The following is a 12321-nucleotide window of genomic DNA, read 5'->3' on the forward strand; positions in this document are numbered from 1 at the left end:
GAAGTCTGATGTATCTTGCAAATTGGACAAGACCAGACATTGCTGCAGTGGTGAACATCCTGAGTAGACATGTGTCTAAACCTACACTAAAACACTGGCAAAAGAGTAAAAAGGGTGTTCAGATATTTAAAAGGAACACTTAACAAGTGTCTAGTCATAAAACCCTCAAATGAATTAAAGTTAAAAGCCCATGTAGATAATGATTGGGCAAATGATACAACAGACAGAAAATCAGTGTCTGGGTTTGGAAGTCAAGGAAACAGAGTTCCATCACCACATCAACAGCTGAAGCAGAATTTGCAGCCTTATCAGAACTTTGCCCAGAAATTGTGTGGTACAGACAGTTAATCACAGATTTAAAAGTTGTAGTGGATCAGGCCATAAAGGTATATGAAGACAATACATGCATTCATATGAGAAGATGCGGAACAGAAGTAAGCACATTGATATAAAGTATCATAATGTCAGGAAAGCAATAAAGGAAAAGTTAATTGAGTTGCAAAATTGCAAAACAGAGAGAAATATAGCTGACATTTTGACAAAACCCCTGAGTATACAAAAACATAAGGAAATAACTGAAGAATTGGGTATATGCTCTGTTCAGACGTAAATTAGGAGGGGTGTCAAGAGTAATTTCCAAGGCTGAGCAGAACAAGGTATATTAATGAGCGGCCATGATGAACCGGTATGTAGTAATGCTGAGTCATGATGACTCATGAGTGCTGACTCATACATGATGTAATGTCTAATGTGATTGGCCACAGGCAGATGTGCATAAGTATATATGTGTAAGCCTGTACAGTAGATGTATCTTCCTGTTCTGTGATGAATGCTATCTTGTTATGCTGCTAGACTGCACTGCTGTATATATACTTCAAATACACAATTGGTGTTGGGAGAAGCTGCTTGTTTGTGTGTGATTTATTTGGACCGCCTGGACTGGACATTACTCTGCTGATTCTACTGGATTTCCGCGATTTTGTGCTAACATATCTTAATAACCCAAAACAGTTATGCTGAAAATATATCCTATGTATAACTGAATGACTGCCAGCACTAATAATGATTCAGTGGTGGAGTAAAAAATAACTTTGAACACCAAGATGGATTTATATAGCATCTGTTCGCACATCGCCCTTCTGTTTCAAAGCAAGAGTAATAAACATACTGTACTGTATTTGCCTGCATTGATTGGGAGACTCGTGAATCCAGTCATTTAAGTTTTATTAAGATGCACAAGAGAACAAAGGCATAAGCACATAAAAAGAGTTCTCCTGAATCAGACCAAAGTCCCATCAAGCAAAGCGTGCTGCTTTGCTTGATGGGTCCAGTGTCCCATGAGAAGCCTACAGGAAGGACATTACTGTCATATCACCAATTGTCCCAGCAACTGGTAGGTAGAGACAGATTTTATTCCACAAGACAGCTCCACTATCTATTCCTTTTTGTGTGTGGTATCAATGTCCAGAACTTCTTTTATTTTGTCATGTGGTGGGACCAGCTCTCACAGCCACAGCAAAGGAACAAGTGTCAAAGGCCATGAACTCAACCATACTTTGTCCTACAATGTAGAAGGCATAAGACGCAGATGGGCAACTCTGATGAGTCAGAGGTCTTCCCTTCCCCAGAATCTAGGGATCCACTTGGTGGGTGTATAACTTGGACATCTGAAATCTTCACCAAACTTGGAGGGATTGTACAGGAGAATCGGGGGAGCTTCTCAGCAATTTTGGTGACTTTAAGAGCTGGGGGGCATTTTATAGGGGTTTAATGGCAAAAATAAATTGACAAATCAATTCATCAGAAAAAATTGTAAATTCATTATTTGTGATTCATTGACTTTGACAAACCATGCATTAAAACAAATCACCATTTTACTGATTTGTTCTCATCTGTACTTCAAAGTATTGGCAAGTCATGTCACCTAAAGCCACTGGGGGTGTAATTTGTCATGGGGGGGCATCAGGAGTCCTGTGGACCACCGTTGATTTGTTTATGATATGAACCATTGTTCTTCACTTGCATGTTCCTGAAATGTAATGTTTAATTTATATATAGTACTATATGGAACATATGGATTATCCAATTCTATGTATGTACATGTATAAGCCAGTAACTGTGGGCTTTAACTGTATGGTTTACATTTAAGGAAAGTGGAATAATTCAGTGATCTCTGTCTAAAACATTTGGTAAAATCTGAACAGATAATAAAAACACACAAGAAATCTCTGACCCTGGGTAATGGTTCTGGGGGGTCGCAAACACAAGCAAAATTGAAATCTTTGTTCTGTCCTTTAACACTAGACATGCTGACTGAGATCAGCTCTCTCATTTCCTGCTCATCAAGTGGTACTGCTTTCATATCCATCTGAAACAGAAAGAGAAGTTGTTTATGAAAGGCAAGGCAACTGTTGATATGAGGGCAACAGTTTTGAATTTTTTGGTCATTGTCATTTACCTTATGCAAAATAAAGGCTTTGAAATGTTTCATATTTGCATACGAAATGGAGGCACAGCACTGGAATATTTTCACCCCCTGAATCTCTATGGCCTAGAAACAAAAACAAAATGTAATCTTTACAAGTAGGACCTGCAACAAAATGTGGAAAGTTGTGGTGCTCCAGTTCAGTTGTGGTATTCCAGCCAACCAGCAATATCCTTTCCAAAAATATTCCATTCCTGTCATCTTTTGTTTCATTCCAACACACACACACACACACACATACACACACACACACACACACACAGAGAGAGAGAGAGAGAGAGAGAGAGAGAGAGAGAGAGAACAAGCTTAGTCAGAATGCTTAACACTAATTGAGGTTTCCCAGCTTAGGCCCCTGGCTATATACTTTCTTCATTTCTGCTGATAACTGCCTTCCCCTGTGCTGACTGTGACATTTGAGTTGTGATATTCATTCTGAGAATTAGTTTTAAGAGGATGGATGGACAGACGGACAGGTTTTATCCAATGGTAGGTAAAACACTATGAATTGCTGACTCTGGAAATCTATAACAAGATTTTTGTTCAAGTTTTACCAGTATTTTGCTGGCACTGTAAATGACTGAGCTACCAGCACAGAAGAATGACCTCTTGATCCTGTCCCCCCTGTCAGGGCTAAGCCACTTGGAGTGAGAGGGAAATCATCCTCATATTGACATGATTCAGCAGTGCTAAGAAGAGAGGGAAAGGAATTAGACACAACCCTCTGGGAAACGATGGAAGGAGAGGACAAGAGGAGAATCAACCTGATGGGAGAAGAGAAAAATGGGGGGGGGGAGAGAAGAAGGGTTCTGAAGGGAGAGAAAGGAGGAAGGCGGGAGAGATGGGGAAGGGCAAAGAGTTGAGGGATATGACAGGTCTGTGGAGAGGGAAAGGAGTGACATTCCCTTCAACTGGAAATCAAGTAAGAAGCATGAACAAGACTTGGGGACAGCCTGTTTATTGGAGGGAAATAGGGAAGAAAAAGGAAAGCAAGGTAAAGGAGAGCCCAAAGAGGGTATCAGCAGAGTGGGATGTTAAATCTCCATGGCAGAGAACAGAAGGCCAAGAGGAAGAAATAGTGTGGGGAGTGATAGAGACAGGAGACGTGAGGAGAGATCGTGGAGCAGAGTGGCAATGGAAGCCAGGCAAGAAAATGTAAGACCCACAACACAACTCTATGTATCAACGCCTGCAGTGGAAGCTCACCCACCATAGAAGTTATGAGAAGACCGTTTGTAAAATTGTTACCTGTTCACTTTGATTATAATCTTAAGATGCAACCTTGTTTTGAAGAGGATGAACCTGTGGAAGTTGTGGTGGAACAGACCCCCCCCCCATGTGAATAAAGGTTTGGTTTTGAAGCATGAACATATCTCATATTTTGATGGAAAACCTGGGTACGAACTGAGGATGAGAACCAAACCCACAGAGGGATGTAACTTCTCTTCTGAAATCAGTAGTTTGCATGAGGGCTGGTTTCAGTCTCCTCAAATACACTCCCCAAACAAACAAACAAACAAACAAACAAACAAACAAACAAACAAACAAACAAACAAACAAACAAACAAACAAACAAACAAACAAACAAACAAAAATAAAATTTGAAAGTTTACATTCTATTTCATCTAAAATAAATAATTAATTTAAATGTAGAGCCATGTCCTAAAATAGAATTTTTATCAATATTTGATAAAAACCAATGGAAATGAAGTACAGTAGTACTTCATTTTAATTAATATCAAACCTATTGACAGCGGCAAAATTAATAATAACAAGGCATTGGAAAGCAAAATGTGGTTTTCAATTAAATGAATGGTATAAAGGAAATTGAAACTTGACCATTAATGACAAGTTGATGTGTAATCTTGTCATTAAGAATGATTTGTTAAATAGGAATAATTTTATAGATATCTGGGGATAATTCATTGATTACATATTAGTACAGGGGAAAGGCTGATTACCAGTACAAGAATTAATGCAGTTTTGGAAAGGGTAGGGGACTCTGTACGGGGAAGAAAATTGATTATATTTCCAAATGGTCCTGATGGCAGGGAGAACACATCGTGTTATATTGTATTGTTTACATTGATGTATGTTGTTATGTTGTTAGTTATATAAGTTTTAATTATAGCTTTCATTGTTATAGTCCTGGGATTTGTCTTTCTTTGTTGTATTTTTAATTTTTAACTAATAAAAATAAGAAGAGCAATTGGTCCCTTAGCATTATCTAAAAATATTAGCATTATCTAAAACTAATAATTATGTGCCATTAAGACAATTCCAGTTTATGCCAACCCTTCTCAAGGTTTTCTTGTTATGCAGCACTCAGAAGTGGTTTGCCATTCCTTCCTTTTGGTGGCAACTTGCCCAAGACTGTGCTGTTATTTTTCCTGGGATGAGCAATGGGGAATTGAACTCCTGACCCCATGCAATGCAGGCAGGTGCTTCAAGCCAATGAAGTATTCAGCCAACTTGTATGAGATAAATTCAACCTTATAAATGATGTAGGGCATGCAGGAATAAAATGCAAGTAATAACAGCTTGCATTTCATACCACCGCTTTCATTGCTGATGTCAGGCTATCAAGGTGAAATCAAGCAGTATGTACTGTAGCTGTTAATTATCTACTGTCAGAACAGCAACCATGTAGTGTATTTATCAGGATGTCAGCAACTGTTTTTTCAAGGATAGCTCTTCATTGCCAGTCACAGTTGTGGTAATTATTCACAATAATAGCCTTTGGAAAAAATCATTCCTGGAATTAATTGCAGTGGATGTGTCAGCTATTGGTGTGCTACTGACAGGGACTGGCCATAGCAAATAGCAGTTACTCCATCCCGTACCACCACTTACCTCACTGAAATCAGAAAAACTACGATAAATATTGGTGTTCGGAATCTGACCCAAAGTCAAAATCTTCATTCTGAAACAAGATATAAATCAGATCTTCCTTCATCTTAGCTACTGTACAGCCAATCACATCATAATTTTCAGGCTATCTGGGCTATTTTTTCTTGAGAGAACCTATCCTGGAATAATAATCCATTTACAGAAAAGTAAAGAAATCATGATGAACACACAACTATCTGGTTGTGAATAATGGCTTCAAATAGTAGAATAGTTACATACAACTGTCCTGGAGAATCAATACAAAAAGTGGCAAGCAAGGTCCTGCTTTTATTTTTTCCTCCACTAATAGAAAAAGAGGTTTCAATCAAGTAAGGGGAGGCAATCTCACTGCCATATTGAAAAGCCATCCTGTGGTGGCATGTGGCATGTTATGGCTGGTAAAGTTCAATTTTAGAACTGGTTGTATGCTTTGAGTGAGGGCACACATGAGCTAAAACAGCCAAGATGTTACACAATATATTACATATGTATTTTATTTTTTACAATATTTGCATCACAAGACCAAGAATGTCAGAACCAGTCCAACATTTTAAACTACCACATTCTATTTAGCAGGGCTCCTGTCCCATGTGAACAATATTTCTTAGCTCTGTTCTAATGTACTCCTGTAACAACATATTTTCCTTTCTTTGCAGACTTTTAGGTGCAGCCCAATAATATAACAGTCAATAGAAGACAGTACCTCTGTGACCTGACACTTATTACAAAAAATGCAAATCCCATAGCAATTCCTAAGCCAATATCCAGACCGAGACAGAGTACCGCCAGAAAGGTCACGATCCAAATTCCCTGTAATAAATGATGAAATAGTTATAATATTTGCTACTTAATGGAAAGAAGACAAAGAACTCTAAAAATCTGTATAGAATTCACATCCTAATTTCAGGATGGGATCCCCATACCTAGATATTTTCAGTAATTATAAATTCTGTGTGCAACTGTTCATATTGGTTCAGTTGAGATATAACAATCCTGGTGTAATAAATGTTTCAATAATGTGGGAACAAACAATGTGTACAGTACTCACATGTTCCTTGGTCACCTTCCTTTAATTGTATACCTAACTTCAGAAAAACTGTCCCAGAGTTTTAAAAATCAGTTTCCAAGCCATCCAAACTCAGAATCCATGGTTTAAAAACAAACTGAAAACTTACAAATGAAACCAAAATTTGATACCAGCTTTATATTCTGGTTTGGAGGAAGCCTTTAAGCTACTTTTTCCAGGTTGGGAAGTTGTTCCTTGTTCCATTATGAAACATTTGCCTACGCCTATAGAATGTGCCTAAATTAGTCATTTTCATCAGGAAAAAGTGTGTAGGAACAAGATGTTATTCTCCCTTCACCATCAACATGGTCCTAATTACAATGGGCCTAGTTTCAGCCGCTATTTTCTTTTAAAAGAGAGAGAGAGAGAGATGGGAGATCATCAGGCAATGGTTCTCTCTCTTGTTACTGAATCTATTTCCTTTGTCTAGTACAAGACAGATTTTGGTGGTTCTACAGTGGTTTAGTCTAGCACTGTTCTTGTGGTGATGTATCATTTCTCTTTCCAACTTCATGTAGATTATGTGACACTTACAAAATCGTATTTATCTTGCCTCCACAAGAAAGGGATATCCATAAATTTCTCAAGAAATGGGAACATGTTGACCAGTACAACAGCTGCCAAAACAGCCTGTGGAAATTAGAATAATAATAATAATTACTTTGCCGGTACTAGATAATGTTATGCACAACACCCACACAATGCTGTTAGATAGCCTGTTAGACTGAGCCCTTAAAATACACCACTAGGAACAAACTTTTTTTGCCAAGAAATTTGTATGTAATGCTGGAATCCTGTTGCACTTGATATAACATAAAATTATGACTGCTGAAGTTCCTAGAGAGTTGTGCCAAGACAGTCCACACTGAGTGCCTGATTGTACAGCTCATATATAGATTCAAGGAATATTTGAGTTGTTTTTTCTCCCCACATGCAGTAATGGAAAATAGGCTTGCAAGGCCAAGGACTTTTTTTATTAGCAAGGATAATGGTATTATGTGCTGCCCCTCTCAGACTTCCAGGTTCCGTGTGAATTTAGAGACAAGCTATACAGTACAGGCATTTAGCCCTCTTTTAGTTTGCTGTAGGGATAGGCTCATTCATTCCTAAAGATGGTGACTGGGCGACATATTAGCTGATGCAAACCAGACTGAGTATGCCAATGTTAAAAAAAGAGAAGATGCCCAATCTTTGCAGAGAGTTATCTTCTAAACAGATATACAGTACCTCAAAGATATTTCATAAATGGCATCAATTTAAGAGATTCTATTTAAGATATTAACTTACATTAGGAAGGGACTGGAAGTAGTATCCTAATTTTAGCACGGCTCCAAGCATTAAGGAAACTCCAATCAGGGCTGCAAGCTAATAATAAGAATATAAATGTAAACAAATGCATCTTAAAGTTATTTTGGAACTGATAGATATTGTTTTGTTCTGCTTCTGTGTTGGACTCCCAATGAACATCTGACTCTGCAGCCAAAGACTGAAACCACTGAGTTATCCACCAGTCCATATAAATTCATATTTTGTCAGTCACAACATTCTACTGAAGCATTATTTTGTATCACATAACGAGGTATTTTATTAATTTGATAAGGATAGCTTTAGATCTACAACAGCTGTTTTATGCAATGAAAGTATAATGTAGCACTTTCATAGTGATAAGCAGTTTCTTTCTAGGTCAGTTCAATGTGCTGATTATTACGTGTAAAGTTCTAAAGCAGTGGTTCCAAACCCTGGGCCCCCAAATGTTCTTGAACTTTAGCTCCCAGAAATCCTGGCCAGAACAGCTAGTGATTAAAGCTTCTGGGAGTTTGAGTCCAAGAACATCTGGGGACCCAAGGTTTGGAACCACTGCTCCAAACAATCTTGCCCAAAGATATCTGAATGAATGCCATTGCTGGCCTGTGATCCAGGTGGTGCATGGGAACTCATATGGCAGTGGTGTATTAAGACTCTGGCCGGACGACAAGCTACCATGCATACAACCATCTGCTTAGTTGTCTGAAGCAGGTATTTACAATTAACAAATTGTTGACTTCACAGAATTCTATGAGTCTGTTCCCTGCTTCATTTCTGACTCCTAGGCCCATTTCCCTAACAACGTAAGGTTCTGCTGTATTTTTGAATTTTGCCTACCATTCTCCCATGATTATCAAGACATGCTCTCTTTTTCTGTTCAAACAACCAATCAAATACTGTGCAAACAATGAGTCAAATGTATTCACCCTGTTTCCCCGAAAATAAGACCCAACCTGAAAAAAGCCCTAGTATGATTTTTCAGGATGCTCGTAATATAAGCCCTACCCCAAAAATAAGCCCCAATTTAGTGAAACCCCACCACCCACCATTGTGCAGCATTGTGCAGTAACAACAAGATAACATGACTGTATTTAAATAAATGTAGATTGTTGTACATGAAAAGAAATCTGCTGAAAATAAGCCCTAATGTGTTTTTGGAGCAAAAATTAATATAAGGCCCTGTCTTATTTTTGGGGAAACACAGTATTTGTTAGTCTGTTTGTTTAACTAAAAAAACAATCTATGCATTGTTTTAGATACTGAATCGACAAAAATGCGTTGAGTGTATTTCAGATGGCCCCTAATAAATAAAATGTGAATGAAAATTTGAAACAGTAAATGGCTTTAAGATCAGCCAACTCACCTGAGTTTTTCCACCCATCTTTTCCTGAATAACAGTTGTAGAAAGAGCACAGCTAACAACAAAACTCTTAAAAAATGAACTGAAGATGTTGCACAGCCCAACTGCCATTAAATCCTATATGTGATAAATCAAAATTAATCTCACTCAGATGGTTGTGATAAAAATACTTTTGAAGAATTATATCTTTTCTCAACTATGCTAATCTAAACAAGGGAATGCAAGAAGAGAGCCTTGAGGGGAGTCCAATTACATCAGTGAAGGCAAGACAAGATCTGAAAAAAATATTCTCTCCTCGTGAAAGTTCTAGAAAACTCTATAAACATGACTCTTATCTTGAAATGGTTGGGAAGAAACTTTTATCACAGAATCTCATCCTCCTGCGATGAAGAACGTGGGCCTAAATCTGATAACTAGAGTACATCAATTGAACCAATAGCCAAATAATAAATAAATACTTGTATAAATGCCATGAATTCAATGGGTCTATTGATTTTTTTTAAAATTAGGCCTAGATTTCCATAGAAATATCTGTTCCTTCTAATGAAACATTGAATCCTAATATGAGTTATCCTGAATTGCACAGTTACTTTATTGTAATAAAGAAAAGTCCTTTTTAATTGTGACATCCCATTTTAGAACCGTTCATATTTATCACTTTTGATAGTTTTTCAGATATAGCAACATCTGAAAACTATCTGTCCACGTTTTTGTAATGTTTAATGGTTTTGGGTTTTGTTTGTTTTTTGTTTTTGCTTTTAAATAATATTATATTCCAGCATATATCTCAGCATTGTTGGAGATAAATAAAGGTCAAATATTTGCATCCTGTCTATAGGTAAAGGTAAAGGTTCCCCTTGACAATTTTGTCCAGTTGTGTCTGACTCTAGGAGGCGGTGCTCATCCCTGTTTCCAAGCTGTAGAGCCAGCATTTGAAGGTTAATGGAAGTTTATGTGGTCACGTGGCCAGTGTGACTAGACACGGAACACCATTACCTTCCCACTGTGGTGGTCCCTATTTATCTACTTGCATTTGCATGCTTTCAAACTGCTAGGTTGGCAGGAGCTGGGACAAGCGACGGGAGCAAACTCCATTGCGTGGATTCACTCTTACGACTGCTGGTCTTCTGACCTTGCAGCATAGAGGCTTCTGCAGTTTAACCCGCAGCACCACCACATCCTGTCTATAGTCATCCATAATCATAGGAAATTCCACTTGATCTTATTTGCTTTAATGTCCCAGAGCTCTACAATTTTTTCAATATGTCTGGTGTTTGATGTTTAACTCGTACCTGGGTGTGTCTGATGTGATAGTTATGAATATCCGCATACTTCTTTCCCACAAAAATAAGAAGAAAATAGCTCACTATGGCCAAGGATGAAGCATGTAATGCAATCTTACTCCATCTTGAAAAATCAGGTAATGTAGGATGCAGAAAGCTGAAATAAAATAAGTAGTTTGAATTTTTTTGTACGCATTGTACGAAAAGCATTCTTGAGAACCTCATTTATGGTAATGACCTGTGTGTGTGTTTTGTGCAATCAAGTTGGAACCAACTTAGAACAACCTTAATAGTGTTTTCAAAGTACAGTGGTGCCTCGCAAGACAATGTTAATTCGTTCTGCGAAAATCACTGTTAAGCAAAAATATCATCTTGCAAAACACGTTTTCCCATTGAAATGCATTGAAAACCTTATAATCCGTTCCAATGGGAACGGATTGTCATCGTTATGCAAAAATCGCCATAGGAAACATCGTTAAGCAAAACATGTTTTCCAAGTGAATACAGCTGTCTAATGAAACACCGACCATTAAAAGACCCATCTAGCGAAGCAAGACCAAGCTGCCAAAAACATCGTAAAGTGAAAAATAGGGACCTAAAATGTAACCGTCTTGCGAGGCAAGGTCCCTAACATTGTAAAGCGAAAATCGCCCATAGGAAACATCGTTATACGAAGCGCAAGATCGCTCAAAAAACCTCATCGTAAAGCAAATTCATCGTTATGCCAAGCGATCGTCTAGCAAGGCACCACTGTAAGTGAGAAATGCAAGGAATGGTTTTCTCAGTTCCATTCCCCCAGTGAGTTTTCATAGCTAAGTGGGGATTTGAACCGTTTGCCAGAGTCCTACTCGCATCACTCAATCCACTACACCACACTGGTCTGCTTATTTACAGGGTTAACATTTTCTGTTTCAGCATAAATGCAGGATCAACAGTCAGATACTACAGTGAGAATGAGCTGTTAGACCTCATATAATTAATTTTAATGGATTGCTATTAGTTATATTAGAAGCATTTACTGAAAGGCAGGGTATAAAAATACTTTAAATGAGAGAGAGAGAGAAGGGCAGACAAACAGAATCTGAAATGGAAACCAATTGACAGAGCATGCTACTGTTGCCATGTTCTGTTGAGAATGCTTTTCTGCAGAAACATCATAGTAATTATAGGATGTCATGACTACTTGTGGTTTATATGCACTACTGGCTCTAAAGGAACAAATCCATTTCCACTGATATGTGACCGCTGCTATTAAATTCATTAAGTGTGCATGGTTACCTCAGGGAGCAGTTGATGAAGAAATGCTGTGTAATAATTCTAATGAGACAAATTGTGCTCAGTTTAGTGAGTGCTAGTGACTTGCATGTGAACACCATGCTAATGGATGGAAGTCAGCATGGGCTGTGAGTTACCAACCTGTGGGGGGCCATTGTAAATACTCCTTTACTAGATTCAGCATACAGTCGTGTTTGGGTTGAAAGTATGGTAAATACAATAATCTGCAAAAGACAACAGGCCATTATTCATGAGACTATACACTATTTGAGGCAATGATTATTAATTCCTGGTCAGCATCTGAGATCATGGGGAAGAAGGCTATAACATTTAATGTTAAGAAGGCACAATGGTAAGCAAGACAGAGTCATATAGAAAGAGGTTTCAGGAGACAGAGCGGATCCACTCATGTAATCTTCAGCTACACACTACCACAGAACACACCTGTTGGCATTTTCCTAACACTAATTGCTGCAGGGAGTAGGAAGTTGAAGCTGGGAGGGGAAAGCTGAAATACTCCCCTTTCTCATATTCTATGCTCCTGAAGATAACTGCCCCAAATTTAATGTTTAAAGCACACTACTTAATATTAATCATGTGACTAACATTACAATTATTTTGTTGTTTAGTCGTTTAGTCATGTCTGACTCTTCGTGACCCC

The 12321-nt window shown here is 38.1% G+C and overlaps 1 protein-coding gene across 1 annotated transcript in view; it reads right to left on the reverse strand.

Moving 5' to 3' along the window:
- Window positions 1-12321, reverse strand: part of SLC26A8 (solute carrier family 26 member 8) — a 38623-nt gene that overhangs the window by 12174 nt on the left and 14128 nt on the right. Inside the window, exons 7-15 of the mRNA XM_072999537.2 lie at window positions 11802-11884; window positions 10395-10542; window positions 9106-9219; window positions 7725-7802; window positions 6972-7067; window positions 6075-6181; window positions 5336-5405; window positions 2459-2551; window positions 2234-2368 (exon numbers count right to left, since the gene is read on the reverse strand). Coding sequence (XP_072855638.2) covers window positions 2234-2368; window positions 2459-2551; window positions 5336-5405; window positions 6075-6181; window positions 6972-7067; window positions 7725-7802; window positions 9106-9219; window positions 10395-10542; window positions 11802-11884 — 924 coding nt within the window. The remainder of the gene's footprint in view (window positions 1-2233; window positions 2369-2458; window positions 2552-5335; window positions 5406-6074; window positions 6182-6971; window positions 7068-7724; window positions 7803-9105; window positions 9220-10394; window positions 10543-11801; window positions 11885-12321) is intronic.

The sequence above is a fragment of the Pogona vitticeps genome, chromosome 4, assembly GCF_051106095.1.
Source record: "Pogona vitticeps strain Pit_001003342236 chromosome 4, PviZW2.1, whole genome shotgun sequence".
NCBI lineage: Eukaryota > Metazoa > Chordata > Lepidosauria > Squamata > Agamidae > Pogona > Pogona vitticeps.